Source organism: Mustela nivalis (genome assembly GCF_964662115.1).
Source record: "Mustela nivalis genome assembly, chromosome: 11".
NCBI classification, from domain to species: Eukaryota; Metazoa; Chordata; class Mammalia; order Carnivora; family Mustelidae; genus Mustela; species Mustela nivalis.
In genome coordinates, this window is record NC_139030.1 from 17764809 (window position 1) to 17788727 (window position 23919).

General features: G+C 46.4%; 2 protein-coding genes across 2 annotated transcripts in view; one reads left to right on the plus strand and one right to left on the minus strand.

The window, feature by feature from the left end:
- The window catches only part of GPR39 (G protein-coupled receptor 39), a 205275-nt gene extending 183973 nt beyond the window's left edge, over nucleotides 1-21302 (plus strand). The window contains exon 2 of the mRNA XM_082689334.1: nucleotides 18926-21302. Coding sequence (XP_082545460.1) covers nucleotides 18926-19431 — 506 coding nt within the window. The 3' untranslated portion in view covers nucleotides 19432-21302. The remainder of the gene's footprint in view (nucleotides 1-18925) is intronic.
- Nucleotides 19676-23919, minus strand: part of LYPD1 (LY6/PLAUR domain containing 1) — a 42560-nt gene continuing 38316 nt past the window's right edge. The window contains exon 3 of the mRNA XM_082689338.1: nucleotides 19676-20100. Within this exon, the coding sequence (XP_082545464.1) occupies nucleotides 19865-20100 (236 nt within the window). The 3' untranslated portion in view covers nucleotides 19676-19864. The remainder of the gene's footprint in view (nucleotides 20101-23919) is intronic.

Consider the following 23919-nt stretch of genomic DNA (forward strand, 5'->3'; position numbering starts at 1 on the left):
GTTAGCTCTGGTGTCCGTAACAAACTACCACAGCCTAGGGTGGCTTAAACAATAGAAATTTATTTTCCTTATTACTAGAGGTTAGAAGTCCAGGATCATGGCTAGAGGTCACCAGGGTTGGTTTCTCCAGAAGCCTCTCTCCTTGGCTTGCAGACAGCCACCATCTCACTGTGTCCTCACATGGTTGTCCCTCTGTGTTGTCTGTGTCCTATGAGGATACCTGGTCATAGGGGATGAGGGCCCACTGTGATGGCTCCATTTTAACTTAATTACTTCTTTAAAGATTCTGTCTCCAAATGCAGTCCTATTCTGAGGTACCGGGGGTGGGGGTGGTGGTGGTGCGGGTAGGACTTCAATATGGGAATTTGTGAGGGGGACACAGTTCAGCCTATAACAGTATCTGTGACATTTATTGCTCATTCTGATGTACTTAAAAAAAAGTTTTGAGTTTTCCATCAAAGTATAACATGTGTACCAAAAGGTACATATATTATAAGTTTAATATAGTGCTATATTAATCACTATAATTATAATATATAATTTATATAATATTAATATATTATGGTTATAATCTAAATATATTTTATATATAAATAGAATATATACTACAATATAATTAATATAATAATATATTACTATATATTATATTAACATATTATAAGCTTAAACATATTGACATAACTAGATTTAGAAATAAAGCATAACCAATACCCTAAACCTCCCCTTGTCCCCTTGCCTTATTCCTTCATGGGTAACCATTATCCTGACTTCTAATACCATAGATTAGCTTTTCCCATTTTTGTACTTTGTACTTATACAAAATCCTATATTATGTAATCTTTTGTGTCTGTCTTCTTCACTCAGAATTGTTAGAGTCATCCATATCATAGGGGGTGTTTGTGTTCTGCTGCTCCTCAATGCTGTCTGTTGTGTGGTTTCCAGTTGGGGGCCATCATGGACAAATCGCTGTGAACATTCTTGTATATGTCCTCAGGTGTTGGTATATCATGCATTTCTCTTGCTGTATATCTACGGGTGGAGTCCCTAGGTCAGAGGGAATGCATACATGCAACCTTAGGAGACACTGTGAAGTAGCTTTCCATGGTCGTTTCAAGTTCTAGTCCTACCAGCTGTGTAGGAGTATTACAGTTGCTCCATAGCCTTGCCTATACGTGTTTTTTTTTTTTTTTAATTCTGTGTTGTTTCAATTTAGCCATTCTGTTGACTGTGTGGTAATATCACACTGTCAATTTAATTGGCATTTCTCTGATGATTCATAATGTGGAATCCCTTTGCATTTCTTTATTGGCCATTTGGATGCTTCTGTTGGTGAAGTGCCTATACAAGTCTTTTGCCCTTTTTCTTATCCTACCGGATCTGCTTTTTTCTTATTTTATAGGAATGCTTTATACATTCTTTCTGTGTCCCCTACTGATCTGGGGACAATTGTGAGAGTTAAAGCAGGGAGCTAATGATAACTAGATACAACAAGTATTTTAAGTCAGGATCATGCTAGACAAATTGAGCAGACTCCAATGATCATCCCAATGTGTTTGAGTTTTAGAAAGATTTTAAAAGGCATATAGAAAGGCACCAAGGCTTCACATAAGAAAAAAAAAAAAAGTCATGTTTGTAATACATGGTTGTTCAGGGCTCTCGATTCTCTCTTCTGCATCTTCCTGAAGGTGCTTGCCTTCAGAATCCAGTATTGGAATGAGTTTTTATTCCTATGTGATGCTGATTCAGCACTCAGCTTTCTCTCTCTCCACAGTCTGCTTTAGGGTCATTAAACTTGTGACATTTTATGATCCTTTTAGTCCAGCCTCTGATTTTATTAATGAAGAAACAAATCTTGAGTGATTAAATGACATTCCCAAGGTCATATGGCTGGTTAGTTACAGCGCTGAGACTAGAACACAAGGTTGCAGTGCTCTTTCTTCAAGGGCATTTTGATTAAGTCTCGATATTTAAATCAGCCCATAAATACCTTTTTGTGCAAGGTCATTGCAAGGAGTTGACATCTGTTGAAATATTAAGGGGTGAAGGGAGGGCACAGACCCAGAAGTCAGAGACTCAGCCTTTGTCAGGTTTACCATTCACCCTCTCTTTTCTTGGGGACCAAATACAGCTGTACTGGAATGAGCTATGAGAAAACTTGCAACTCCCAAGTCTGTATCCGCAAATACATTGCATGAGGGAAGAAAAAGCGATATTCAACACAAAGTTTTTACAACAGGAAGCAAGTAAATAAGTATAGATTACCTTTGAAAGGAAAGGATTAGGTTGCTTTAGTCAATAAAGAGAAAAGAGAGAAATCAAGCTGCAAGTAGATAAAGTCCCAGTGGTATGAGTGGTGGAGAGCAGCCAGAGCTGTCTTTTACTTCCCCTTTTCCTTCAAATGGGCAAAAGAAAATGTTTGTTTATAGGAGGGGAGGGCTTTGGTTATTACCTGAGACACTGAGTGATGTTTCCTCAGGAGGCTGAAGAATCCCTCCATAGTTCACTAAATTAGAGGCATTCATGTAATTGGGATTGCTATGGTTGGAAATAAGAGATAACCATATTTAAAGTGGCTTAAGCAAAAAGTGTGTATATAAAATTTTGATTAACTTATGTAACTGCAAAGTCCATGGGTAGATTCTTACTTCAGGCCTGGCAGAATCCAGGCTCTCATAATGTCAGAAACCAATGCCTCTCTCTCTCTCTTGCTGTATCTTTACTTTGCTTTGCATTGACATCCATTTCTGGTAAGACTCTCCCATGTTAGGGCAGCCATGGCACATGCTTCCAGGCTTGCAGTGTTCCAGGCTTAGCAACTCTGGCAGAGTATTTCTTTCCTAGTGGTTCCAGCAGATGTCCTAAGGCAGTCTCTGGAGGGTCTGATCTGGGTCCCCAGCTCATCATTGAACCAGCTACTGTAATGCTGATTGTCCACTCCTTCCTTATCTTTCTACCTTTGGAGATGAAGAGTAGAGTCTGCTCCCGACCTGAACTTCAGGGATGGAGTCAGGGATGGTTGTTCTCCCAAAGGACTATCAGGGTTCTCTTACTGGAAGGAGGGAAGACTAATTCTAAGCAGACACAAAAACTAATATCTACTTTACCATCTGTGATACTATGATTTGCAAGAAATATAGGTGGCCTTTGGAATTTATCAAGAGAGGAGAGCAATCGAGGTATCTTGTGTCCTGTTTATGCGGTGACTTTGGGGGCCTCTTCTGGATGAGGGCTGGCTGCCAGCAGAACCAACTTTGTGATTAGAGGGTTGGAACTTGCAGTCCCACCGTCACTCCTGGGAAGGGGGAAGGGGTTCTTCAGATTGAATCAATCACCAGTGGTCAAGAATTTCATCATTCATGCCTATGTAATGAAGCCTGCATAAAACCCCAACTGGGTGGGGTTCAGGGGACCTCCTGGCTGGTGAGCATGTGGAAATGCAGGGAGAGCGGTGCCCCAGAGAAAGCATGGAGGCTCCATGTCCTTTTCCCACACCTTGCCCTCTGCATCTCTTCCATTTGGCCATTCCGGAGCTACATCTCTTTATAGACAGCTGGTAAATCAGTAAGTGAGATGTTTCTCTGATTTTGGTGAGCTGCCCTCACAAATTAATTAAACCCAAAGTGGGGATCATTGGAATCTCAGATCTATAGCCCGTTGGTCAGAAGCCCAGGTGATGGGGGCTCTAGTGCCTAGAGATGCAGAGGTCCTAAATATCAGTTCCCAGCTGTGAGAAAGGAGCAGGGGTCTGGCTTAGGGCCCGTTCCTTTCCCAACAGCTGGCCAGCCCAGTGACCCGGGCTGAGTCTGTTGTTGCTCTGGACCTCCCTGTCCTCATCTTTAGTTGGGTGGGGTCGGACAAATCTGTAAGGTGCTCCAAAGCCCAGTGTTTACCGGTCTGTGATGAGGTTGAAGAGGAAGGCCTGGCTGTGCTGGTTCTGGCCTAGGCAGACACATCCTCAGGAGGCTTTGGAGTTACACTTTGGGCTTATGACCATGCTCAGTCCCAGCATGCACCAGGCTATGCCGGTGTCCCACACTCACCAGTCATCCCCTGGTGCCTTTTTCCCCACCTCAGGTGTATCTCGTGGCATGTGCTCTCCCTGCCACACACATCTGGACTTTGCTCCTGCCAGTGGACACTCTCAAGTAGGGCATTTGCCCTGGGAAGCACTTATTTGTTCTTAGAGGAGTTCCAGAGCCGACACCCAGAGCCTCGGGGACCTCCTGCATTCCAGCCTGCCTTTCCGGGCTGAGCTGGTGGGCTTGAGGGTCTGGGTGTGCTCTCCTGCATCTTTCTTCCTCCTCTCCCAGACTCAGCTCAGAATGCCCAGAGACCCATTGCCCCTTAAAGCCTGAGAGACCCCCACAATCTAACATGGCCCTGAGCAGGGTACTGGCAAGAGAAAGGAATGAATCTTGTTCCGCACCCACCCAGCACCAGGAGCTGGTCTTTCTGGGGAAGAATGGGGCTGTCTCACTGCCTTTCTACCTGGTCTCTCCAGGCTCTAAAGCAAACTGAACCCAGTCTATTCTAAGTAAGTCTTGTGGGGTTGGGAAAAATGACATCTGATTTTTCTCATGTAACTCCAGAATAATTTTTCTAAGTACTATTACCCTAAGCAATAAAGTGTGTGTGTAAAATCAGTGCAGTAGGGTCCCAGTTTAGTCAGAAATTCAGGATAGGACCTTGGCACCTATTTTAATGGTATTAAATTCTTCCCTACTTTCAATAAACATGGATTAAGGGCTTACTGTGCTATGTTAGGCACGAGTCGATAGTGGGGATGTGTGTGGCCTTTGCTCTCCAGGCGATCACAGTAGGCCAGACATGGAATTTTATCATTAAAATAGTGTGGCCACACTGCCAAGGAAGCAGGGTCAAGGTTGGTAGTGATTCCTTTTCTTTGAATGAACAGGGAGCCCTTCCCGGAGGAAGGATTACTTGGGCAGGTGGGAGTTTTCTGCAGTCCATCTTAAGCAAAGACCTGATATGTCTTGGAAATTTGGAAGGGTCTGGGGCTCAGCAGGGGAGTGGTAAAAAGGCTCAGAGGTCAGGCAGCATTTGGAAAGTGGGGGAGAGACTGGGATGTTAAGTGATGCTAGGAAGCTTGCACCCTAGAGCACAGGCCACATGTCACCTTGGTGTTTCATTAGGATGCAGATTCTGATCAGCAGGTGTGTGCTGGGGCCCAAATTTCTGGCTTTTTTTTTTTTAAGATTTTATTTATTAGGGTGCCTGGGTGGCTCAGTTGGTTGGACGATTGCCTTCAGCTCAGGTCATGATCCTGGAGTCCCGGGATCGAGTCCCGCATCGGGCTCCCAGCTCCATGGGGAGTCTGCTTCTCCCTCTGACCTTCTCCTCACTCATGCTCTCTCTCCCTGTCTCTCTCTCAAATATATAAATAAAATCTTAAAAAATAAAACTGTTAAAAAAAAAAGATTTTATTTATTTATTTGACAGAGATCAGAAGTAGGCAGAGGCAGGCAGAGAAAGAGAAGGGGAAGCAGGCTCCCTGCTGAGCAGAGAGCCCGATGTGGGGCTCCATCCCAGGACCCCGGGATCAGGACCCGAGCAGAAGGCAGAGGCTTTAGCCCACTGAACCACCCAGGTGCCCCAATTTCTAGCTTTTTAATAAGCCTTCAGGGCAGGCCAGAGGATCACAGTCTGAGTGGCAAGAGTGGCTTGTGTGGAGAGTATTTTGGGCAGGAGTTATTTTGAATGAGACCCATTGGGGAGCTAGTCCAGGCGTGAGAAAATGGCAGCCCCTGTTCAGGGTCTTACAGTGGAATGGGGAGAAGGGGACAGATTTTGGAGTTATAACTGACAGACTTAGGAATTTATTGAGTATGGGAATGAGGAGGAGGAAGTGGAACAGGGTGACTTGCATGCTTCCAGCTGGACAAACTCGGTGAGTGGTACTAGAGTTGATTGAGGCTGGGAGCAGTGGAGGGAGGGCAGGTTTGGATGGATGGATGGCCGGCCGTAAGTCAGTCTGGACGTGTCCCATTATAGGTGTAGGTGAGCTCTCCAAGCCATGGTGTTGAGTAGGCATTTGGCTGCAGGGATCTGGCTAAGGATGTCTCCCAATGCTGACAACATTTGCTTGTGATTGCATATCCCTAGAGATGGCATTTCAGAGCAGAGGCGCGGAGGAGATGCCCAAGGAGAGGGAGTAAGAGGCTAGAAAGGTAGAAGAGAGCTGGGGACAGGGCCTGGTGGTGCTCTGCCATTTGGTGGTCAGGGGGAGGAGACAAGTGAGATAACAGATAAGGACTAGCTTTAAACATGAAAGCAGGATGTTGTTATTGTTGGGCTGCTGTGAACTTAGGGTGTATAATAATGTGCATCTTTGGCAGATACTGCTACATCGTATGAGAGAGCTCACGCTTCATGCTTGCAAATCTGCAAGGCTATTTCCTCGAAGTTTTTCTGGCCCTATGAAAAGAAACAAAAAAATCTACCAGAGGGGATTTGTTCTTATCCTGTCATGCAACAGTAATTTCATTTTCAAATCATTAACAGGAAGGCATCCTTATCTGATCATTCTTGATACAAAACCCTATCTTAAAGGCCTGATACCATCTCCTCAACTCCCCAAGAGCTTTACTGATTTCAGTTGAGAACTCTTAGCTCTAAATAAAACACGGTATGAACCTGGCTCCTTCCTGAACCTCTTTTGGTATCTCTCTATCAGCTGATTCCTTTTTTTTTTTTTTTTTTTTTTTGCCTCCTGTCCTGGCATTTTGCTGTAGATTGTTACCAGAATTTCATTGCTACCTTACACGATAAGAGCAGATAATGGAGAGCTGAACTTATTTTCTAATTTACTTTGAAACCAAATTTTAGATTACATGTATGAGGAGGGGAAGAGCCAGGCTATGATGGGTGAGAATAGTCTTTAACTCTGAATATACATGAATTTTTATAGGAAAGCATCTTTCTCAAGAACTCTCAGTGTGGATAGGAGTGGGGGTGTGGTAGAAGTGCTTGGTTTCCAAAACATAAATGCAATCAAAAGCTGACCTTCCCTAGTCTAGCCTGCCAGACTCCTATTCAAAGCTAGTTGGTTTCTTTGAATTCCACCCAGCTTTTCTCTTCATAACAGGAAACTTTATTGTGCTCACCTTAAAGGTAAAAAGGCCCTTTAAAGATGATACTCTGCCTTACCAGGGAGATGGGCTGGGGGAGGTGTTTACTTTTCTGAGACACCTATAGAAACAAATCTATTTCTGAACTTGCGGCCATTTGAATTGGAAGAGCTTCATTTGAGTCTGAGACTTGGAAAGCATTTGATCTTTGATTCCCCCCACGCCCCACTCCAGGGGCTTCGAAGCTGAGGGTAGCCAGCAGGGGCCATGTGGTCCAGAGCACCAGCCCTGGACCAGGATGCCTGGGTCTAACTTCTGGCCTGTCTTGGCCAGCTGTGTGAGTCTGAAATCTAACCTGTCCATACCTCAGCTTGCTTATCTGTATAATAGCTGCAAAGTCAAGTCATGGCCGTCTTGTGGTGCTTATTGTAAGGTGTAAATAAGCAAGTCTAGGTGTTCAGACTCCGCTGTACTGGAGCGCAGCCTGTCACGTGGCCATGGGGCATTGGGTGTGGGGGGGAATGTGTGCTGGAGAGTGGAGTAGGGGATGGCGGAAGGAAGTGAAGATTCCTAGCCTGTGACCAGGTGATCAGACAGTCATGGAGACTCCTTGCCCCTTGTCATTCTTCCTGGAGAGGAATCGTATGGGGGCGGTGAGCTGGGGAGGGGCTCAGGGCTCCTGTCTTCCTGGGATTCGGAATTTGTCTTTCTTCTTGCCATCTTGCCTTCCATCAGTTGTTTATTTTATTACAGGCTCTCCTCCTTGCCTCTCTTCCGGAAACCCCAAGTACCTGTATGCATGTATTGGGGGAGGGATAAAGAGTTTAGAGCCTTCGAGCGGAGTGGCAGAAGTTCTAAACCTGGGCAGTGAAAGAACTCTGACCTGGAAATGAGGGGACCAAAGTCCTGGTCATTTCTCTGCTAATTGTGAGCAGGATAACCCTGCTAAAGTCATGGAATTGTTCTGGGCTTTGTTCGTGAGGTGAGGAGTAGAAGTGTCTGATACCTGGTGGTTCTAGTCAGCCTTCCCCTGGATCTCTGACCTCTGGAAGCTTGTTGGTGGCAGTGAGAATGTGTGGTGATAGAGGAGGTGATGGACGATGATGATGGTGGTGGAAGTGGTGACAGAGAGGGTGATGGGGTGGGGGTGATGGTGATGACGGTAGAGGAGGTGATGGAGAGGCTGATGTTGGGAATGATAATATCATGATGGAGGAGGAGGTGGTAGAGGAGGTGATGGAGACGGTGTGATGGTGGAACTGGTGACAGAGAGGGTGATGGGGTATGGGTGATGGTGATGACGGTAGAAGAGTTGATGGAGATGTAGCAGCAAAGAGGGGGTGGGGTAGAGGTGATGATGAAGGTACTAATGGTCATCCCTACGAAGGGCCCTTGGCTGGCAGCAGGCACGCTATTGAGCATTTTATTACCACGTTTCATCTTCCCAGCAGCTCTTGTTTGGTCCGTTTTATAGATAAGCTTGGATGAGTAAAGCTGAATGTCCCTTGGTGGGTGGAGTTGTCAGATGGAGGCAAAGCCAGAGGGGCCAGGAAATATACCACTGGAACATCTGTGATAGGCACAGAGCAGGAGGGTGGGTAAACCAGCCTTCCTCATGTTTTCTTACCACATCCTCAGCCTCTATGACCAAGCTATGCCCCGATGGAAACTAAGGATTCTAATTGCAGGACTGCATTCTGCTGGGGCCACCTGTAAGATAACCTCGAAATAGTCTTTCCCCGCCCCCCACCACCCCCATCACCAAATTTTCTTCTAGATGTTTCCTCTTCATCTCTAAGTCATCAATTCGGCTGCTGACCTCAACCCTTATGCTTTGAGTCTTGGCCTGCAGCTTCTCTAATAAAGAATTGTGGCATCTTCACGGGGGCCATGATTTATCACATTATTGGGAGACAAATGACTGTCCTCCAACTTGTCTCTCTGGTAAATGTGGCTCTTACATATCCTGTTTTACCTGCTGACCCTCACTGTATGCTGCTTATACCCATCAGGCCATCTTGCGGAGAAACCGGATAAGAAACACGTTTTTTGTGTAGACAATCCAGGGATTGGCCAGTCGCACAGTGAGGTGGATGCTAGAACTGTCGTCCCCCGAAGGCACTCGACAGAATCAAGACCTTTCAACCCCTGTCTAGACCTCTTTGTTGGGCTCAGGGGTTTTTGTCTTGCTTGAATGAGTGGCCAATTCTTTCTGGAAGGTCCCACTGTCTCCTTCCGTTCCCCTCAAGATGGGGGATGGCAGTCATGCAGGTGCTAGCCTCCGTGTCAGGAGGGTTAGTATGACACCCTCTGGATGGGAAACTAGCTTCAGATTGACTCTGTATATATTAGATGCATTCAAGTTTGAAAATTTTAAAATTTATTTGACAGAGAGCATGAGCACACACAATCAGGGGGAGCAGCCCGCAGAGGAGAGGGGAAGCAGGCTTCCTGCTAAGCAGAGAACCCACCGTGGAGCTCGATCTGAGATCATGACCTGGGCTGAAGGCAGACACTTAACTGACTGAGCCACCCAGGTGCCCTAGATGAATTCAAGTTTTAAATGCCCTCTTGCTCAGCCCTCACCTGGAACCTCCAGTACCCTCCGCACCTCCCACAAATGTTGACAGAGCAATCAGTACATAATGGTTTTCTGTCCTGTGCCGAAGATACAGGAGTAAATATGGGACATCTTGTTCCCATGGAGTTTATGGTCTGGTTGATGCTGTGGTGTTAGGATGACAGGGACAGGAGTAAAAGGTGCTAGTGATCTTGTAGTAGGAAACTTGAAGTACAGCCTTGTGGAGTCAGGAAGGCTTCCTGGAGGCAGTGACAGCAGAAACTTATTGAATAAGAGCTGAACAAAGTCTGGACAGTCAGGAGGAGAGGGGTGGGATGAAGGGACCGAAAGGAAGGAAGAGCAGAAGGGAGAGAGATGTGGTCTGGGTCTGGGCATGTGCAGAGTCTTGGGAGTCTCAGGAGGACAGACTGAGGGGTGTTCACCCCACCTGGGCCTGGCCTGCCTCAGTCATAGGCATTCAGCTTCGGTTCTCTCAGGGTCTCTGTCTTGCTGTACAGAGGGGGCACAATCAAGGACCGTGGAACTAGAGAGGCGGGGGCGGGGGGGGGATCCGCAGACACATCCACTTGTCTCCACGTTCCCAGAATGCTCTGATGCCTCTGCTGAGCACCGGCTGAGCGTGGCTTTACTCGAGGATTGTGTGGTTTCCCTGGATTCCGAGGGGAGCTCACGGCCAGTACAAACACCACCAGACTGATGCCCTGTGTTTGGACTCTTGGGCTGTGCGAATTTAGGCTCTTCACCCCACTTCCCTCAGGATTCTCCTGGTTTACCAGTAGACTCCACTCTTCTGTTTTTTGTTTTGTTTTGTTTTTTTCAGAGCTGATGTCCTGAGGCTTTGATTATCTACCATTTGCAAGTACCTAAATTCCATTCAAACTGCTTTCAGCCATAAAAGCTGATGAGGGTTTGTACGTGGTGGGGGGGGGGTGGGATGAGTTGGTCCCCTGGAGGGGGGCCTGGCCATCCCACAGTCGGCAGTGTCTGCCCTCATTCATGGCCCTCGTTACCAACACCCACTCCGTGCTGGGTGTTTCAAAAAAGGAAGCGTTTCTTTCTTTCTTTTTTTTTTTTTAATTTTTTATTTGATAAAGAGATCACAAGTAGACAGAGAGGCCTGCAGAGAAAGCGAGGGAAGCAGGCTCCCCGCTGAGCAGAGAGCCTGATGTGGGGCTCAATCCCAGGACCCTGAGATCATGACCCTCGCTGAGCTGAAGGCAGAGGCTTTAACGCACTGAGCCACCCAGGTGCCCCAAGGAAGCACATCTTGTTGAGGAGCAGCCTCGGGCTTTTGTGGCTGCACCACACATCAGACCTAACTGTCCGCAGACTCAGGACCGACTTTTGCATAGAAAGCTACACCGCTGCATACAGTTGAGATCCACATAGAAAAGTATGTATACAGTGGATTGCAGATGATCGTGGAGCGAGCATTCGTAAAGGAACAGAGGCACTAAAGCGTAACGCTGACCCTAAATGCTGCTTGCTTTGAGCACACGTGACTGTCCTATAGCTCCCAGACAGGAGGGCTTGTTTTAGAAATACATATTTTCACTTGTAGCGATTTATAGTTGGTTGTCTTATCCTGAAGCTTGTAGAGCAGAGGAGATGGATGTGATGCTTAGCAAATCACAGACCATTTTGGAATCTGGGTCTCTGGCCTCAACCTGGTGGATGGAGCCACACGCAGGGCTGAGTCCTTTCCTAGGCTCCATCACATAGTGGGGCAAAGACGGGAACATCAAACCATCCGTCTTTGTGGACAGAAGCGGCCATGTGTGGCCTTTAGATCATTTTAAAATTGTGGCCTGTGCCCTTCTCTGAAAACAAATTCTCCCCGCTCTTCTGTCTTCTCCTTAACAACATTTCTCAATAGGAAAGAGGGCAAGAAGGCAGATGGATTTATACCGAAGTCACTCTGCCCGCAGGTCCCTGGGAAAGTGACCTTAAGGAATCCAGGCGTGCCCCGGCAGGGTGAGAGAACACGGGACGCAGAGTGGGATCTCGTGGGTGGGGTTGTCCAGTGCTTGGCCAACACCTGGGTCCCTCACATCCCATCTGCATTGCTTCCGACGCCTTTCTGCTTTCCTTGGGCAAACCTCGGGTGCTCACCACGCACCACTTCCAGGAAGCCACCCATTAGGCTGAGGGGTTTGCCTACTCCTGATGCAGTCACCTCCTCCAAGGCAGCCAAGAAGGTCTTGCAAAGGGAAAAGGTGTGTGGGGGGACAGCCTAAGCAAGGGCTGGCTGCAGCCTGGCTATGGTGACCTTGGGAAGAGACGGAGGGGAGAAAGGAGAAAGGCCAGAGAGAGAGAAGAAAGGGAGGAGACAGGACCCCGGCAAGGGTGTGCACAGAAATGAGGGAAGGGTTCTCAGTTACTGTCCACTCAGTCCGCAGACCTTCGGGGAAGATGGCACTTCAAAATGTGACCAGTGTGACCGTGACAGGGCCACAAATGCCTGATGAGGCAGGCTTCCTCTCAGCTCGTGCTTGTCTTAGACTCGTTCTCAGATGTGGGTTAGCATCAGATCCAACGGGTGGGCTTGGTGCTTCCAGACTGCTGGGCTCTGCTTCCAGCGTCTCTGACTCAGCAGGTCGGGTTGGGATGGAAGATGGGTATTGCTAAGATGTTCCCCGGAGGGGCTGATGCCACTGTTCCTGTTTAGAGAACTACTGTCTCAGAGATTAGAGACCAGAGCAGGGTTCATGCTGGTTTGGGCTCCTTGGCTAGGACAAAGTCAGCGAGATCAAGGTCTCAACTAGCTGGCAGGAGCAATCTGTCAAATGCAGAGATATAAATTGGGAAAGCACTAAAACCTTTTGTTGGATGTATTTGTCTTTTCCTGGCTTTTCATTCAACTAACCATATGCTTACTTTCCTCTGACAATTGCTATTTAAATGTCACTTGACAAGCAGCCTTTCCTTACCATACTTTACGCTGGTTAATTTATTGTCCACAAAACTTTATGGAGTGTTCTCTAATGGGCCTCCTTTCTCACTTTCTCCACCCACCCCTTCGTTCTGGTTCTGGCCCTGGCTGGCAGCTCTCAGAATGTGCTGCTATTGGACTCCCCAACCTCTCTTCATGCTGTGTCTTTGCCTGGGTGCCCTTGCCCAGGCTAATCCGCGCTCTCCTTTGATTTTCTGGGCATTCACCCCCAGTGGGAGGGTCAACCAGACTGGGCCACCATGAAACTGTAGCCAGATGGCTCTCATGGCCCTTTGTTAGCAGTCACCCGGCTGTGGCTGCCTTGACCTCCTCAGCTTTTTATCACTAATGCCTAGGCCAGGGTCTGGCATAGACCTCAGCTAATCAGGAGATGGGTGCAGAGAATCCAGAGAACATAAATTGGTTGGGGGAAGTGATCGGGGAGATATCGAACACCTACTCACTGCGGTTGGGTTAGAGAGAACTTGACTCTCGGGGCAGAAAGGAGAGAGAAAAGCTATGCTAAGCGCAGAAAACCTAAAGCATTCTCAACATCCCCCTGTACTCTGAGGCTTCAGTGAATTCCATAAAATGGGATTCCCAACACCAGGTAGAAAAGCAAATCTTTGGGATTCCTTTAAATCCCGCAAACTACATTTGCTGGAGAGAGAGGGAATTTCCAGATCTTTCCGGCTTAGCACAGACAAAGTATTCTTTTCTAGCAGGTAGTTATGTAAAGTGGGCAGCCTGACAGATAGATGGAGCCCTTTTCAGCTGGGTCAGCAGGTTAGGATCTGGATTCATGTCTTGTTTTCCAAACACGCTCCAGCTCCCCGTGGCTGCATTGGACCTTCTTTGTGGGGAAAGCATGTGCCCGAGGGCCTTATTATGTGCTTATTTCTTGAGGAGCCTGGTGCTAAAACTGAATTCAGGCAGTGTGCAGAACAGATGTGCGGCCTTTAACTGAGATCTGAGACTCATCCGCCTCACCTTGCATGGCATTCCAGGCTGTGGATGGTCAGCATTTGAGTCTAAAACTGGAGCATAGGAAACTACACTTAACTAGAATGAGAGACTCGCTTGTCAATCTCAGGTACAATCCCGTGTTCTGAGCAGTAAGTCAAGGCAGAGGGAGAGCTGTCACCCGGCCCTTGGGGGTCTTGAGTGAATCACTTAGCCTCAGTTCCATCATTTGTAAAACAAAGGGGTTCTGTGCCTGGTCTCTAGAGGGAGACCCACTTGGCTAACCTCTGAGGACTCTGAGATGAATTCTGGGGAGCACATGAAGAGCTACCTTCACTTAAAAGTCGAGAGGGGAGAAAAGAGAGCCCAGAGTCAGCAGCACGAACGTCACCCCATCCCAGGTGGCACAGTTTCACGTCTCCCACAGATAAAACCAGGCAGGCTGACTCAGACGCTGTTGAAATGTCAGGCTTTCGTGTGAGATGCTGTTGGACATCGGTATTACTTCTGTTTTTAAACAACATTACTCCGCTGAGAATAAATCTGTGTCATTGTCTAATGGCGCCTGTCATTTTAGTTGTAGTGATCAGGGAGGGAAAATGGAAGTACTTTATGTGGAAAAACAGCTAAGCTATGAAGGTATTTCTTAACCCAGAGCACAAGGCTGTCTGGAATATAATACAAATCTATCAATAATGCAGTTAAAACAGTTTACTTTCTTAACATGACTAGGTTCAGTTCACTGATCTTCGTTCAAGTTCCTAGTAAAGTTACTTATCTGCGGGCTACACATTGCACCATACAGACCAAAGCATTATAGATTTTTCCAAATGTGAGTCCAAACTGATGGCAGCCAAACATAAATTTAGTCAAGTCTTTAATATACTCTATTAAGGCCCGAATAAGATTTTCAAGCTTTGTCTCAGAGTAGCTAGGATGAGAGCTGGACCAGTTGCAAATATCCCAATAAAAAGTTACCTTTGGACATGGTATTTATTCTCACTGCCATCTAAAATAATGTACCATTTTTCTTTTTTCAAATGTAAAAGTGAGCAATTACTTGTCATTGTGAAATGACAGATTTTACAAGGGGGCTGGTTTGGTTCCCCCCAACTTGTCCCCAGAGGCTGACCTCTATTCCATGGCCCACAGAGGCACACTTCAGATCCGACAATGGTGAGTGCTTATATGCCTAATGCTCCATTTTCCTAGAACAAAACTATCTTCCAAAGCATAGGAGCAAAGATACCACCACTTCTGCCCACCTCTGCTTGCAGTGGGAGAAGAATATTCCAACAGCCCAACCAAGTATCTGGCACAATCTGCTATTCCACAATGCTGAGGCGGGGTTTAGAATGAGAAATACAAAATACCATTTTGTGCTTTGAGAATTATTTAGGCCATCACTAACTGACAGTCCCCTCCTATAGAAGGCTTTTCATATGTAAAGATTGGCTGGACCTGCTCTACCCAAGGCTGACAAAGCATACTCTGATATGGGATCTGGGTCCACTCAGCTGCCTCAGAATCTTTTTTTTTTTTTTTTTCATTATGTTCAGTTAGCCAACATAGAGTACATCATTAGTTTTTGATGTTCAGCGATTCATTCGTTGTGTCTAACACCCAGTGCTCATCATGTCACATGCCCTCCTTAATGCCCATCACTCAACTACCCCAGCCCCCCCCCCACCCCGTAACCCTCGATTTGTTTCCTGGAGTCCTGAGTTTCTCATGGTTTGTCTCCCTCTCTGATTTCTTTCTGCTCAGTTTTCCCTCCCTTCCCCTGTGGTTTTCCGCACTATTCCTTATATTCCACATATGAGTGAAACCATATGATAATCACATCCGAATCTTAGGAAGAGTATTAGGAATCTTAGGATTCCTTGGTTGGACAGGACTCCCTGGGTATGTGGCTGGGAAGGGGCAGGTAGGAAAATGGGAGGAGACACTAAGGAGTCCTTCTGTGGGGACGGGTACTTGACCCTGTGCCACAGACACTAGCCAGGTACGGCTAGTAACCAATGGAACAGTGTAAGAACAAAAGCCACATTGAGTCTCAAAGTATGAAAAAAAAAATAATGTTAAAACTCTCAATTTTAGGTTGATTGCATGTTGACATTGCATGTGAAATAATATTTACCGTAGATTCGGTTAGGAAATGTTAAAATTGACACCCCCTTTTTCTACTTTTTGGATGTGACTATTCAAAATCTTAATTTTAAAGCCACCTACCACCACCTATATTTCTAGTGATCAGTGCTACTTTATATCCATTTCACAGGGTGGAATTATGGCTCATGTTCACATGTTTCCTGTATTTTTTAAGCAGAAGAAAATGAGAAACAATCGTAATCTGGAGTCTTTCAGAAAAAAAAAATGTATAAGGGAGAGTCTGAGAGTCTGGCAAGCACATGTCCTAGTTGTAGGATGTGGGCAACTCACCTGAGACTCAACTTCCTCTTCTATAAAATGTACATAGTAAGAGCTTTGATCTCACCAGGTTTTTGTCAGAAGTGACAAATGCAGAGCAAAGCAGCACAGAGCGCTCCGCTCAGAACCTGACATCGTGAACAATCAATGCTTCGTTATTCTTGGTTATATGTCAAGATTTTTCTGATGCCTTATCATTTTTGTTTAAGATTCAGAGAGAGCGAGTGCTATGAGCAGGGGTAGGAGCAGAGGGAGAGGGAGAAGAACACTCCTCTCTGAACGGGGAGCCCAATATGGGGCTCGATCCCAGGACCCTGACATTATGACCTGAGCTGCAGGCAGACGCTGTAGGAGCCACCCAGGTGCCCCTCTAATGGCTCATCTTTACTTAATCCCTGTGGCTTTCTAACTCCGCTCCTTGTCTCTCTTGTTCTCCAAGTTCCTTTTGGCCATCCTGCCTTCTGATGTATACCAGACAGCCAAGGTTTCGCCTTATCCCTGCAGAAGCTTGGGTCTGGTTCCCTATTTTTGGCAACTTGTTCAGAATAAGGCACCTCCCACTTACTGACTTTAGCTCACTTGGATTTCAGAGCAAAAATTTTCTCCTGGCTAAAACTGTCAATCAGGACACAGCACTTTGACTGCTCGTGTCCCTTGCCTCATCCCCAAGATACCTGGTCTTGCCTTTGACTGCACTGCTTCTTTTCACGAGAAGGTCAGTCAAGACCAACTGATGCCACCAAAGAGGGTGAAGGTAACAAGAAAGTTGATGTAACCAGTTGCTCAGGAGAACCAGGCCAAGGCCAGAACAACTTTGTAACTTGTCCCCAAACCTGGCCCTTTTTCTGTTTTCCTTCGAGGGGCTTGAAAAGCCATGCTGTGTTCAAGTAAGGACAAGTGGGTTCTCTTCGCCTTCTAGATTCTTGCTGCCTGAAGTGGCGCCTCCCACAGTGGAGCAGAACACACATCCGGAACCCTGTGCTCGATGTCCGTGTTCTGGGAACTAAGTCTTCAGATGAAGCTGGCTGTACTTGTCTGCAGTGGCAGAGAATAGAAAAGAACTTAAGCCTCGATGAAGACATGTAGCTTCCCTAGGTATGAGAAGCTTCCTAGTTCTTTCAGTTAATGAGATGAACCTTTCAGTCAGAACTGCTTCCAATATAAACAAGGAGAAATCACTTACGGACCCACTTGGAACAGCACACGCGACTAGAATGTGTCCATGTCCATGCTTTTTGAAGCAGTGGAAAAAAGGCTCCCAATTGCCTATGCAAGTATTTTTGTTGTTGTTTAAACACAGAGAAATGATTCTTCCCATCCACCAGCTTTAACTAGGTGATTCAGATGATACTCCTTAGGTGATTTTTCTTTTTTTTTTTTTTTTCTTTTTTTTTTTTTTTTTGGCTTTTTTGATTCACTGAGTATTCTCAGGGAAGCAAACTCAATGAAATAAGCAAACTGGTTTGTGTTTTAACCTTGGGCTGAGGTTTGACAAGAGAAACCCTTGGAAATAATCAGGGGGAGTGGAGCTTCCTGGGCCTTTTTTGCGGACAGGATTTTGTGGAGGATTTGTTGAGGGAAATGGGTTATTACCAGGGTAGAGAACATACCCAGGGCCCCTCAGCCACCAGGAAAGGAAGGCATGCCAAGGGGAGTGCGTGTGAGAGGGCCAACCCTGGAGGCATGAACAGGGCTGGTTTTCTGGGAGCATTTGTGAACAAAATGTTTACCATGGATCAGAGGCAGGCAGAGATTATTGCCAACCATCGCTTCCCTGTGGTTTCCTAGAATATACAAAGGTTCAAAATGTGAATGGATCTTCCTTACTATGATAAGCAGATTTAGGAGAGGGAGGGGGCATTTCTAAAAATTCTGTACACAGCTTTAAGATACCAGCTCTCCACACAGGAACTTACATTCTGGTGCCTGGGCTCTGGAGTGAAGAGAGCAAAAGCACTGTAGATTACTGGTCTTCCTTTCTGGGGATGTGTTTTTTGGTTGTTGTTTTTGTTTTTTTGGTCACTGTAGATAAATGCTCCTTTTCTCTGTCAGAGGTCATAGAAAAAGAGATGAGTGTGTTAAGTTGAGATGTAAATAAAGGGGCACGCAAATATGTCCCTACAGTCATCCTGTGATCTGCTTACGGGTCAGAGCAGTGTCCCTTGAGGGCCTGATCCTTTTGGAGGCTGATGTAGCTCAGAGCCACAAAGGCCATGAGCATGCTATTGGCTAAACTTGAAAGATGTTTTGTATTTTCCATTACTTGAGGATAATTATCTTTTTCCCCCACGAGGATGGAAGAGATGACACAACGAAATATATTTAAAAAGGAACAGAAGTACTGTTGCAGGAACGAGAATTAGAATTACAGGTGTACACCCCTAGTAAATACATGTCCAAGAAACATTCTCAGTGACAGGCTCTTCCCGATTTTGTGTCCCTTGAAATTGAATGCGCACAATCAGTGTGACTAAACATGCTTCTTGTGACAAGGGACACCATTTCCATTTGTCTTGAAAATATCACTGGGTCTTTATGTGGACATTCTTCAAAGTACAAATATTGTTTCACCTGATTTTGCAGAGTGTATACATCTATTTCCTGAAAAAGACAGAACTGGATTGCTAGGCTACATAATATGCTTTCTGGATACCCAGCAATGAAAACTTTTTTTTTTTTTTTTAAATTAAGAGCTGTCAACAGGTACAAACAATTGTCTAAAGCATTTAACTGTCTAACACAGTCCACGCCCCCCGGGCTTGAAACACTATGAAATTCCTTTTTGCTAGCAGCAAGAGAAGCTGTCAAGCACAGCACTGAAAAATCGGTACCATTTCCTGACCTATGTAAGCGCAGATCTGGGGAGCTCACTGTTTTGTTTCTTGCATTATTGTTCTCATGCTGTTGCTGTCTTGCCTCTCGCCTGCTCAGGACTGATTGTCGTGACCTTGGCGGTCTGCTGGATGCCTAACCAGGTGCGGAGGATTATGGCAGCGGCCAAACCCAAGCACGACTGGACCAAGACCTACTTCCGGGCGTACATGATCCTCCTCCCCTTCTCCGACACCTTCTTCTACCTGAGCTCCATCATCAACCCGCTCCTGTACAACGTGTCCTCGCAGCAGTTCCGCAGGGTGTTCGGCCAGGTGCTGCGCTGCCACCTGACGCTGCCCCACGCCAACCACAGCAAGCACCTGCGCGCCCACGGCGCCTGCACCGCCGCCAGCACCCGCTCGGCGCGCCGCCCCCTGATCTTCAGGGCTTCGCGGTCCAACTCCTCTGCAAGAACCAACAAGGTTTTCTTGAGCACTTTCCAGAGCGAGGCCAAGCCCCAGTCTGAGCCCCAGCAATTGAGTCTCGAGTCGCTAGAGCCCAACTCGGCAACGAAACCCCCCACTCCTGCCACGGGGAATGGTTTGCAGGAGCATGAAGTGTGAAGGTCAGGTATGGAAGCCTTGAAGGCTAACCGGCCTTCTAACTCCCCCAACGAAAGCAACATTATCCTGACCCAGCGGTGACGAACTGTGCCCTTAGGAGGGACAGCCGTGGGAGCTAGGGGCCTTGGGGGAAAATGGATGCCCACCTAAGTGCCTTCTAAGGGCGGGTTCTGCCAGCTGAACCTTGACTCGGGAGAGACAGGGCAGACTTTTGCTTACGCCTTCCCTTTCTTTAAATACACACTGAAAATTCCGACTGAATTTATTCAGAGCTTACAAAAAATGTTTTACACTGCGCTCTTTCAGTGACGAAGGAACTGAACGAAAGAGAACACACTCCCCTCCCCACCCAGAATAACAGGACACCCAGGGGAAGCTTGGGGAGCAGAGGGCGCGAAGAACAAAGCAGGAGGGGCGAGCATCTCCTTCAGCTTCAGCAGTGAGCCAAGAGGAGGGCCAAGTGGAGGAGCAGGACGGTGGTGGGGAGCCCGGGCCGGAGGGCCAAGGCGGAACTGCTCCGTTTCTTGGGCCGGGGCCCGTTGCAAAGAGGGGTGTTGCAGCAGCTGATGCACACTGAGTTCAGTTTCCCAGGGGAGCAGAAGGACTGGTACCCGGCGGAGGCGATGAGGCAGGCCGCTGAAGACGCACACGACTTCCGGTACATGACGCCTGCAACACAGACCCAAGGACTTGGGTTAATGCCGGCGCCCAAAGGGGAGCTCATCCTTCCCCCTCCCACAGCCCACGCACCTGGAGGGGTGACGAAAGTGGTTTGGGTTGTTTCCTTGAGCACCCACCCCTCCCCCACCACGACCTATAAGGAAGAGGACTTCTTCCCCATATAGCTCCTTTACTTTTGACAAATTGCGGGTATCTCCACTAGCTGTTTGGAACAAAGAGTTATTAAACCAAAGTTCGCTTTTAAAAATGGTACAGAAATTATTATTTACCTTTTTTTAAAATTGCTGTAGCTATCTCATGCCATGGAGAACGATACTGTATCACCTATGGATGTAATCAAATCCCAAAATTCTCCAAAGAACTAACCCCCATGAGAATAAGATCTCTACTGAAGGGGCCCTGGTTTTTCTGAGGTTTCAAGGTTCCCTAGATTGTAGAGAGGGCGTGGCCCAATGTTGACAATGTACCCAGGAGAGCCTTATTCCAGGAAACAACTTTGCCCTCAGAATATATGGCCATCTGCCTATGTAGCATCATACCACCTCCTTTTAGTAACATACTATGTAGTTATGTGAAGGAGCACTTAAAACCTGTCCAACTGACAGCACAGTCTTCAGAGGAGATTATCTTGAATAGATCCTCATTCAAGTCAAATAATAGCTAACTTCATTTGCGTGCTTACCTGTAGGCCATGCAGTTTACAGTGGACTACTGTGTACTGGTTCAACCCTACAAAGAGATCCCCATTTCACAGATGGGGAACATGAAGAGCAAGAGAAACTTAGGAACTTACCCAAGGTCACACTCCTGGGAAATAGAGGAGCTGGGATTGAACCTAAATTCTGGCTCCATTCTGTCACATCCTGACTAGTATATACACCAAAGCTGCCAGCCAGTAAACCACAAAAATATTTTTTTTCGGGGGGTGGGTGGTTAGAGGACAACAATATCTCCTACTGAAGCTGGACCTGGACATGAGTGGCTTTGGCTTGTGTGCTTCCCTGCAGAGCTGAGGGCTCCAACCCACCTCACCTTCGGACTCCCTGTGGAGATGGGTGTTTGCAGGCAGTGCTTCTGTTTGCACCTTCCTCCCCCTTCTGAATCGTGGTTTTGGGGTTATGGAGAAATAGTAAAGAATTGAGCAACCTAAAACTTCCAAGTGGGAGGTAAAGAAATACTTTAAAACACAATAGACTGTAGCTGCTCTGGTAAGATTTATCAGGTAAGATATCTCGGACAGGATGTGTGTGTGGTGTGTGAGAGGCACTGTTTGATTTGCAGGAAACCTGCTGCTGGGCATTGCCCATTTTATTCTCAGAGTCCCTACATTTTTCTATCCATTGTCATTTTAGGAGCTTCTGCTGTCATTTGCTAGTTCAATGTCAATAAACTTTCTTGAAGTGAACTTTAAAAATTAAGAATACTTAATATATTTTTCACTGTAAAAAACCAAAAAACAATGAGCTAAGGTAAAGATCCCCCCTAGAAATACCACAGGGGCACCTGGGTGGCTCAGTGGGTTAAAGCTTCTGCCTTCGGCTCAGGTCATGATCCCAGAGCTCTGGGATCAAGCCCCGAATCAGGCTCTCTGCTTGGCAGGGAGCCTGCTTCCCCCCCACCCCCCAGCCCTGCCTGCCTCTCTGCCTACTTGTGATCTCTATCAAATAAATAAATAAAATCTTAAAAAAAAAAAGATGTAGAGTGGCTGGACTAAACACCACCACCACCATCAAAACAAGACCCATCTCTACAGTGCCTACAAACTAACTGCAGATACTGCATGCAAATGGAAACCAAAAGAAAGCTGGGAGAGCTCACTTGAACAAAACCGGCTCTAAAGGACTGTAATAAGAGACAAAGTAGGGCATTACACAAAGGGGTCAATCCAGCAAGATAGAACATTTGTAAATATTTATGCACCAACATAGAAGCACCTAAATCTATAAAACAAATATTAATAGACCTAAGGGAGAAATAGAAATGCAATACCTGGGGAACCTTAATACCCCATTTATGTTAACAGACCATCCAGACAGAAAATCAACAAGGAAACCTACACCTTCGGTAACATTGAACTTGAGGTGGAATGTTCTGTATATGTAAAGCCCATCAAAAAGCCACAGGGCAGAGAGAGAAGATGGCACAGGAGGAGGATCCTGAGCTCACCTCGTTCCACAGCCATACCCAGGCAATAACCATATCTAGGCAACTGAAAATAACTTGAAAATTGGAAGACCAGATATTCTACAACGCCACAGAGAAAACACCACACAGATGAGGATAGGAGGGTTAGAGATGCAGTTGAGAAGTGAACCCCTAGAACAAATATGAGACACAACGTGGGGACTCCCACGGTTAAAGAGACAGCATGCCAAATAAATTGGCCTGAGACACAGCATAGAAACAGTACTTTGCAAAGCACCTGGGGTATGTGTAATGGACATGTATTGACTAATCTTAGAATGTGTGCCGGAGGGGCAGGGATCTTCAGGAGATTTCTCTGGGTACAAACTGCTGGGTACCATTTTTCTCATCCTCCCCCAGCCTAGACAGCCATCACTTGCTGGAGCCAGTTCTAGTACTTTGCTAGTATCTACTTTGCTAGTATCCAAGGACTCCAGCTCTGAAAAAGGGAGGAGATGAGCCTGCTTCTAGGAGTCTTAACTGGAAGAAGCAAGCCCTGCCCTTTGGTACAGGGAGGGTAGGGCAGAGACTAATTGCAGACAGTTAGGATGAGGGCTGCCGCCTGGCCCCAATCTACCAGCAAGCTCACAGTGGCTATAGCTGGGTTTCTCAACAGCAGGTGAAACAAACCCTGCCCGGAGTGCCCATAGCAACAAAGTGGCTTACTGCAGCCAGCTTGGCTGAGGCCAACTCTACCCCACCATGTCCAGAGCAAATGTGGTTCAGCCACAATGGGAGGGCCTGGTTCTGTGGATGCACTATAGAGCATCATAGGACCTCTTCTATACAAGGCCACCTAATAGACAGAAACACACACAGAGGACTAGAGAGGATGAGACAGAAGAATATGTCTTAAATGAAAGAACAAGATAGAATCACAATAAAATTGGTGAGTGCTGTGAAGTGTGTAAACCTGGTGATTCACAGACCTGTACCCCTGGGGATAAAAATATATGTTTATAAAAAATAAAAAATTATATTAAAAAAAAAAAAAGAATCACAATAAAAAAGTGAAGCTGAGATACGCTGGAGAGAATGGATCAACTCGGAACTTCAACAAGAGATGAGAGATCTAAAAAGAACCAGTCAGAGCTAAAGAATCCAACAACTGAAATGAAAAGATACACTGGAAGGAACTAAGAGCAGATTAGAGGATGCAAAAGAAGGTGTCATCAACCTGGAAGAGAGGGTAATGGAAAGCACCAATCTCACAGCAAAAAGAAAAAGGGAATGAAAAATGAGAACAAGTTAAGGAAGCTCTGCAACATCATGAAGCATTAAAAGATTTGTATTCTAGGAATCCCAGGAGAAGGAGAGAGAAGGGGCAAATACATATTTGAAGGAATAACTGGAAACTTGGCTAATCTGGGGAAGACAACAGACATCCAGATCTAGGAGGCACAGAGGGCCCCTAAGATGGTGAATCAAAGGTGCACACCAAGATACGTAGTAATTAAAAGGGCAGAAAGTGGTGACAAAAAGAGAATCTTAAAAGCAGCAAGAAGAAAGAAAAGTTATATGCAAGGGAAACCACAACAAAGCTATCAGCTAATTTTTCTTTCTTTTAAGATTTTATTTATGTATTTGACAGAGAGGGAGAGAGAGAGAGATCACAAGTAGGCA